The 9,034-nt window shown below is 32.3% G+C and overlaps 1 protein-coding gene across 1 annotated transcript in view; it reads right to left on the bottom strand.

Moving 5' to 3' along the window:
* Positions 1-1,712: 1,712 nt before the first annotated feature.
* Positions 1,713-9,034, bottom strand: part of LOC116850642 (cuticle protein 19) — a 9,726-nt gene continuing 2,404 nt past the window's right edge. Inside the window, exons 2-4 of the mRNA XM_032829151.1 lie at positions 4,081-4,133; positions 3,663-3,978; positions 1,713-2,626 (exon numbers count right to left, since the gene is read on the bottom strand). Of these exons, the coding sequence (XP_032685042.1) occupies positions 2,348-2,626; positions 3,663-3,978; positions 4,081-4,133 (648 nt within the window). The 3' untranslated portion in view covers positions 1,713-2,347. The remainder of the gene's footprint in view (positions 2,627-3,662; positions 3,979-4,080; positions 4,134-9,034) is intronic.

Raw genomic sequence — 9,034 nt, 5'->3', positions numbered from 1 at the left:
TATATATATATATATATATATATATATATATATATATATATATATATATATATATATATATATAAATCATAAAATACATGATACATACACACACATATATATGTATATCTATGTATATATATACATTAATATTTTTACTTTAAATTTTTATTAAAATTGAATGAAAAAAAAACACTTGAATTAACTTTTATTCATACACATATGATATGTAAAGTAAGTGATAGAAAAAGCCAATGCACATAAAATCTACAGCAATATCTGGAGATGCTGAAGTTATTTTATTTGTTATAGTATTGCAAATTTGTCTGTCTCGGAATCGACTAATTAAGACGAAAGTTGTATAAATAGTTATTAGAATAGTACGACGGAACAATGCAATTTTTTTACTTTTAATTTCTAATCGAAGTATTTGAGGTCTCTCCGATTTTTAATTCTGTTATCAAAGAACTTGAATTTTCGAAGTTTGTAACCTCTCGTGTATTTGAACAATAAAGATCTCTGTTTTTTCTTATCTAACACAAGTTACAAGTTTACAAGTTATTACGTGATATATGATATTTAAAATAAAATTCGAAATTGGGAAGGTTCGCTAACTCAGAACACGGAATTGAATGTTTTCTCAAAGAAGTAAGAAAATTATACTGTAATATATAAGAAAATTTTTATAATATTGCTTTTTATATATTTATATCTCTTCAATTTATATATTTAATTATATTAATATATGTTTTATTTAATATAATATATAATTTCCTTAAACTTTTTAGTTTTCTTAAATTAATTAATCTTAAATTAATGATATATATATATAAAATAATACACACGTATATATTGGATAAAAATGTTTAAGGAAAGATTCTGGTCTAGGTAACTGAAAAATACGAGGTTTTACAAAATTTTGTGTCCACAGAAATGAATAAAAATATCGTTATAAAGTTGTAACTATACTATTTAACATTGTTTTAAGTATAAAGCAATTATAAAAAGAAATTTTCAGTTTTTTGTGCTGAACGTGTAATGATATTAAATAAATGGTACAAGAAAATTTAAAATATTTTAAGTTTGATGTGTTAAGTTTGCTGGACGATGAATCTACATTTGATTTTTTTATTTTTAAGGCTTTCGCGATGTCCATGCATATTAAATTTGGTTTCCGGGTTTGAGCCGCGTAGATTCATCTTTGTTTGATTCTGACGTTTTGTGAACATTTCAGTCCGCTTCATCAGAGAGAAACGACCCGATGCCGAGTTGCTCCTGAGAGATCTTCCTTTATATATTAGTTAGTATAGAGGGAGAGGGGGAAGGAGACAGGAAGGTGGGGGAGAAATTTGTTGTTTGTCAAGTTTTGGATTTTAAAATGAATCTACATCTTTTGGAAAATCTCCAAAATTAGTATTTCTTTTTGAGAAACTAAATAAGAAAGAGAGAGCAAAAATAACTTGTAACTTCGAAGTACTGCCATTTTGTCAAATTTCCACTTTCTGCATATAAAAAAAGTTTGTTTATTCTCCAGCAAATTTAATATAGCTTCTAAATTTTATGGTCCCATTTGTTTCAGATTATTACACGAGCTATAAAGTTGTTCATCAGTTAGAAACGTCTGGAAACTTCGTGTTTAGCACGAAAAACTTAGACGACAAAATGGCAAAATCTTTTTGAATTTTTAATTTTATTTGGCAGACTTAAAAATTTTAAGGAAAAAATTTTTTGAGTTTTAAATGAAGTAAATGATAACTCTTGAATACAGTTACGTTGTTTTCGAGATTCCACTTTGAAAATGAAAAAAATTTTGAAAATTTTCAACGATTTTTGTCATCTAATGGCAAGAATTGAAACTATTAAGTCACCGACGAATAGAATAGATAATTAGATGTTATTCCAGAGCAATAGTGCTAAATGAATATCCTGCGTCTTTCTTACATCATCGTTCATACATATCGCTCATGAGAAATCAATATTGCTTGTGTGTGTGTGTGTAAGAGCAATTCATTAATTCAACATTATCAAATAAAAGGTTAAATAAAAAAAATAGTTTCTTGTACTTAAAACAATGATAAATAATATGGCCAAAACCTTGTATTAATATCTTTATACATTTCTTTGGAAAGAATTCGTACAAATCTTATACTTTTTCGGTTATCTAAACTAGAACTTTCCTTAATCGCTCGTAAAATATATGAAATGATGTAAATTGGATACGTTGTATAATAAGACATCACTTTCTAAGATATGTAAAAATTCTAGGAGAAAATGCGATCCATTTCCTAAGCACAAGGAACTATTGATAAATCTAAAATATTATGTAACATTTTGCATAGATATAAAGATAGGATATTAAAAATTAATATTAGATTTTATGCCTGTCGCTTGGAAATACGGCACTAGGCACGAACGTCTTCACCTCGGCTGCGGACTGCGCGTTCTTTGGGGGCTCGCTTCTCGTCACAACCGCGTTGAAGCCGTTATGATCGTCCGCCGTGTAAGAGACAGTTCGAATAGTCCCGTCCGCTTCCACGACCGAATATTCTCCCTTGACGGTGTCGCCGTCTCGTTCTTCCCATGCCGATTTGGAATCGCCGGTGTATCCGTCGATCACTCCATAATTAAAAGAGTACTTGGGATACGCCTAAAAATATGAAATTTTCTTAAAGTCCGAGGTTGACGTTTTGTTATTTCGCCGCAACTATACATTTTTGTTATCAAAATTTTGTCATGAGAGAAGTAAAATTTGCGAAGTGGAAAAGAGTGAAAAGTAAGATAAAAGTATTAATTTCCAGATACACATCTAATCCTGAATATTCTTACCCAGTAAACACAAAGTATCATCCATATTACAATATCGATGATACTTTGTGTTTACTGGGTATTGTTTCGGTTTTTAAAAAATACGAATATATTTAAACTTTTAACATAAACTACATATACAGGGTGGGCCAAAAGTCTGGGTACACCCAAATATGTCATAAACGATGCATTTTAGAAAAAAATGTTTCAGACAAAAGTTGTAAGGTTTAAAAAAACGCATTCAACGATAGTAGTTATTTGACGTAGAATGGCGTCACCAAGGTTAGAACAAGGTTAGATCAACTTTGCTTTTTTAAATAGAAACACATATTTTTTATTACGGCATTTTATTCTACGTAAAAAAGCAAACAACTTTTGCTTGAAAAAATTTTTTATACGACCTCTATTTTCTAAGATATTTACGTAAATATCTACAAAATTATTGGTTTCAATAATTTTTTACTTGAATTCTATCAACTTTACCAAAAAATATCAAGAGATAAAAATTGCTTATTTTGTTTTCATAGAGCTCTGAGAATTTTTTTCAGAATTTTATATTAACATTTTAGTACTGCATTTTCTTGCATTTTCTTGAAGTATTTTCTTGACCCATAAAACATGCAAAAAGTGGTTTCAAAAGTTTCAAAGTGGCAATTTTGATCTTACTGATGCAGAACGCAGTGGAATGTTGAGAAAAATAGAGGACGTAGAATTAGAGCAGCTATTGAACAAAAATCCTTGTCAGACATAGCAGGAACTTGCTGAGGAACTTGGTGTAACTCAACAAGCTATTTCCGTTCACTTAAAGTAGCTTGGGAGATCGCAATATGAAGTGTAATATGTGCATAGCGATTTGTAAGCTCGGAAAAGTCTGTTACCATATATTGAGCATCTTTTTCCATCGTTTTCGGTTCCGTAGCAACGATAGCTGACGCGGACTTCACGATAGGCGGCGCGATGTATACCAAGGACGACGTTCTCGGTAAAGGCTTGTACAGCAAAGGCGCCGACACTTTGACATACGTGGGTGTTGGTACATGAGCACCTAATCTGGACTCGCTGTCATCGCTCTTCATCGAGCTAAACTTCAAGGCGCACGCGATAGTTGAGCCGAATGCGTCCAACGATGCCGCATCGACAGGTGCGCACGGATACGAGTGTCTCGAATTTCTAAATGGTAGGGAAGAATATCCTCTACACACAAAAAAAGAAAAAATTTCTCTTTCTTCTTTTTTTCTGTGACAAATTTACTCGATATTGTAATGAAATTTTTATGAAAATATCTCCCATACTTACTCCTGAGGAAGATCCGCTCGGCTGAAGCTTAGCAGGCAGCACAGGAGAAATGTCTGGGAGCAGAATAATGATATAATAACAATATTAGTAATAATAATAACAGTAATAATAGTAATAATAATAATTAATAAAGATAATCAAGGACAATCAGTTAACACTTTTGTATCTCGATATCATCAGAGCTAATTGGACACAATTTTAGTTTTTAAAAGATAAATATTTCTTGGTTTTATATAGATATTTAACTAAATAAAAAAGATAGGTCGATAGGAGCCGTTTAGTTTTGAGTTTTTTCTTTAAGTAATTTCGACTATTTGTAAGTATTAATATTTTATAACTTTTTCTTATATACAGAAAAGTCTCAGTTTGTATAACAAGATAGGGACTAGATAAAAACTCAATGATGACAAAAGGGACTTCTGTTATAGTGAGTGAAAACGCGCATTCAACTGCATTGAAACTTGATCAAGATAACTTTTGCAGCAACGTTGAAATAATATTTAACTGAATAGAAATTTCTTATTGAAATGTTTCCGTTCCTACGAGTTTTTGTCTGATTCTCAGATAACGGAAAATGAGTTACACGAATTGAGTTTTTCTTTTCGAAGGTCTTCTTCTCTTTGAAGGTCTTCCAAAGAGAGCAAAGAGAAAACTTGCATTCCTCTCCTTTTTAACAACACAACTCTCTAACTAACTGAGCTAATATGTATGTAGGCTCTCTTTTTATATTTATTTTTTTAAATAGAATTAATTATTTAATTCAATCAGTATCACAATTTTACAGTGCTCCAGATAGACAGATGTACGCAAATGTGGCAGTAAGTCAGATAGACATGGTAAATTGGTTTTGGATTGGCAAATAAGTTCGTTCGGTTTTTGCTTCATTGCAGGTTCGTTCCAATTTACCCTTTTTTTTCTCGATGCTATCGCGCAACTCGAATGCGCATTTAAAAGATTATGTTTCACATAATCTTTTTATGAATTTTGGTTTGACTAACATCAGTATTGTGCTGCGTAGCTGTGAAAATGAAAGTAAATAACGTGTATTATCATCATATTTTGCTCTATTATTTAAAAAAAGGCAAATGAGCTGTAGAGGCTTATAAAAAGATATGCGATATATATGGAGATAATGCCTTAACAAAACGCATATGCCAAAAGTGGTTTGTTAAATTCCGTTCTAGAGATTTCGACGTTAATGATGCTCCGGTCGCCCAACCGAGATTGATTCAAGTGATGTCAAGGCATTGGCCATCATTGATGAAAATCCATCCCAATTGGTGCGACGGAGATTGCTACCCCACGAATGACTGTTTGCCGACTGATAGTCGACTTTTTTTAGTCAACTTTAAGTCGACTTTTTAAGTCGACGTTTAACCGTTTTTTTCTAGGATGACTTTTTGTCGATTTTAATTATCGTCTGTAAGTCGATTTAGGCTCGACTATTTCAGAAAATTGGTTGAAAGTTGACTTATAATTGACATAAAATCGAATTCTAAGTCAACTACTGGCTGACTAACGGTCGACTGTAGTCGAGCCATTTGTTGGCTTTCAATCGATTAAAAGTTGACATTCAAGTCGACTTTAAAGTCGACTTTAGACTTTTTCTGCCGAGTCGACTAATAGTCGGTGCTGTTTGGGACGGTACTTAATATATCCCATACAAGCATAGAAAACCGTTTGCATCAGCTGGGATATTTCTTGACTCAATGTTTGAGTGTCGCATGAACTAGTCGAAGTCAATTTGGTCACTCGCATATCCATCTACGATTCGCTGCAGAAACGCCAAGAAAACGATCCATTTTTTAAGCGGATGGTGATGAATGATGAAAAATGGATAGTCTACGATAATGTAACGCGTAAAAGATCATGGGGGCACAGCAGCGAGCCGCCGCAAACAACCTCGAAGGCGGGATTGTATCCGAAGAAGATCATGCTCTTCGTATAGTAGGTTTTGAAGGGTGTCATTTACTACGAGCTGTTACCGTCATGCAAAACTGATTCAACTGTATACTGCTCACAGTTAACGAAATTGAACTAAACAATCCGTATAAAATGTCCAGAATTGGCAAAATTACAAATAGTTGTCTTCCACCACGACAACGCCAGATCTCATACGTCATTGACCACCCGGAATAAATTGCTTAATCTTGCCCAATGAAAAATTTTTCATACATAATTATATAAAATTATATAAAATTATATAAAATTATATATAATTATACATAATTATATATTATTATGTATCAAATTTGTTCATTCATATTCAAACATTCTACTTATATATATAATCATGTATAATTATATATATAAATTCATATATAATTTTACATAATTACGCATAGATTTATATGTAATTATACATATTGGTATACATAATTGTGTATAATTATATATAATTTTATATGATTATATATAATTATACATAATTATGTGTGAAAAATAAATTTCATACATAATTATGCATGAAAAATTTTTCATCGGGTGGCTAGGATGTTTTGCCTCATCCTGCGTATTCACCGGACCTGGTCCCTTCCAAATATCACTTATTCCGGTCGTTGCAGAACTCTACGAACGGGAAGAGTCTAAAAAATGAAGAAACTATCAAAAGACCTGAACTAATTTTTTGCTGATAAGTCTCAGATATTTCACGAACGCGGCATAATGAAATTGGTGGAAAGATGGCAAGAGCTCATCGATAAAAGCGGTCAATATATAATTGATTAAAATTTATTTTGTATACCAAAAAAATTGTGTTTTTTCCATTCTAAAAAACCGAACAAACTTATTCGCCAACCTAATATATGTAAGTTTGACAGCAATTTTACTAGTCCATTTGGAAAGAATGCGTTCTTTACGAGTGGTATCGCGACGAAATAGAAAAACAAAAAGGAACACGAAAAGAACGATCATAGTTTGTTCAAAAAAATATGTCATACAAAATGTAATATGAATATCTGAGAGTAACTTTTAGTAAATTTGCATCAATATAACAAAAAAGTATCTTACATTATCATACATGAATACATGAGACTCTGAACTCATGAAGTTACTTTATTCTAAAATCTTCCATAAAAAGATATGCATTTAAAAAAATCTAGAACAGTTTAATTCGGTGTTTTAAGGCTATTATGCTCATTATTATGTGACCATTATATCTATACAAAATATTAAATATATATTATAGTACAATTTTGCTGTAATGTTGCATTGTAATATTTCTGAAAGTAGACACTTTACCGTTGCTGTAATCTTACAACAGCTTTGCAACAATATTTCGCAATATTCCAATTTTGCGATAAAATATTGCCACAATGTTGCTGCAATCTTGCTGCGCTGTATGGACATTGTTCGCTCCTACGTATATCCCTCCCCTTCACGATGATTAATGAAGCATTGTGCATGTACATCTCCAATAAAATTACCATTGGCGCGTACCGTTTAGAAGGATACACACGCGAGATTTATGGACCCACGGCTCTCCCCGCGTATCGGTGGATCTGCGAAACTACGGATCTGAAGATGCACGTAGAAGGAGGACGGCGATCATTATCCCGCGCCGTTGCGTAACGCGTCTATGGTCGTCGCTGTTAATTAAAACGCTATTTCAACGAAAATGATGATTGCGCCAACGCAGTCGCCTTGTTTAGTCAGCAGCGCTGATACGATTCCACGGCGATTTCTATAGTGCAGATGAAGCCCGTGGTGAATTTCGCTACGTGGGATTTACGACACTTATATGCCTGCGACGCTGAATTATTCGATCGTTTCGATTCAACGAGGAAGTCTTATTACGCTCGTTGGAATGGATCTTCAAAATTGTCGCAACTTTTTCACAGGTGCATCAACATGTTGATTGTCGCGACGGTTATCGGTGTATAATCGGCATACCATGATATTGTATAGCGTGTCGTTAAGTTACGTACACGGAAAGAATCATGTTGAATTAATCACAGCGGTATAATTCGAAGAAATCTTCTGAATTCAATAGCAGTATTGAAGCTAATAAGCTAATAAGCTAATAAGCTATATTATATAATAAATTATGCTATTGTCCTAACATAATTCGAATATTAGCCCAAGGAGAACAGAAAAGTCAAAATGATGCCAGTTGACGTCATTAATGTCATATTCACTAAATTTATGTCATTTTTTATCATGATTAAAATCTCAATCTCAGATGATTTAAAAGTGACTTTATATTGACGTCTTTTTTATAGTATTTCTTAAATTTAAAAAAAATATGATGTATATTTTTCGGCTGTATATATGCTTATTATTATGAAAATATATGAAATATAAGAATAATCACGAAAAGACCACGATTTAATCATTTCAGTGTCCAGAGTAGTTGACCTCTGAGTAGCCGGTTAAAATAACATAAAACTTTGAATCTCTCTTCTAAGACTTGCATCTTAAATTTGTGTTTTAATTTTTTTTTTTTAGTTTTAGTTATAATTAGAAAATATTTATTTTTAAACAGTGATTTTTTATCAATAATTTATTTTAATATGAAATGTACTTTATTTTTTCAAGATATAAAATAAATATTTGCCAAAAGTTCCACTCGATACTGTTGCCTGTAAAGTTGTTCCAGCTATAATTAACATCTTCTGTACTCGCGTTACATCTGTTCTTTACAGCCATATTAAACTGCACTTTTTACATTTAAAATGAAATAGATGAATGTCTGATATTTAATAAAAGAGAGAAGAATCTTAGCAGCACATATTATACAGTTGGCGGACGATTGGCCGCTGTAGATTCAACATTGACCTAATGCTTTGTGCTGCTCGGGAAAGTAAGTAAGATTACAATACTGTTGCGTCGATGTCAAGCCCGCGCCGACAGTATCCGTGAGCTTTTAGTTGAATAAGAAAAAAATATAAATAGATCCTTAGAGAGAGAGAGAGAGAGAGAGAGAGAGAGAGAGAGAGAGAGAGAGAGAGAGAGA

Source organism: Odontomachus brunneus, unplaced genomic scaffold, assembly GCF_010583005.1.
Source record: "Odontomachus brunneus isolate Ranch 3 - 2012 unplaced genomic scaffold, Obru_v1 Obru_scaffold_151, whole genome shotgun sequence".
NCBI classification, from domain to species: Eukaryota; Metazoa; Arthropoda; class Insecta; order Hymenoptera; family Formicidae; genus Odontomachus; species Odontomachus brunneus.
Note: the sequence above shows the minus strand (reverse complement) of the source record. Positions and strands in the feature narration are given on the sequence as shown.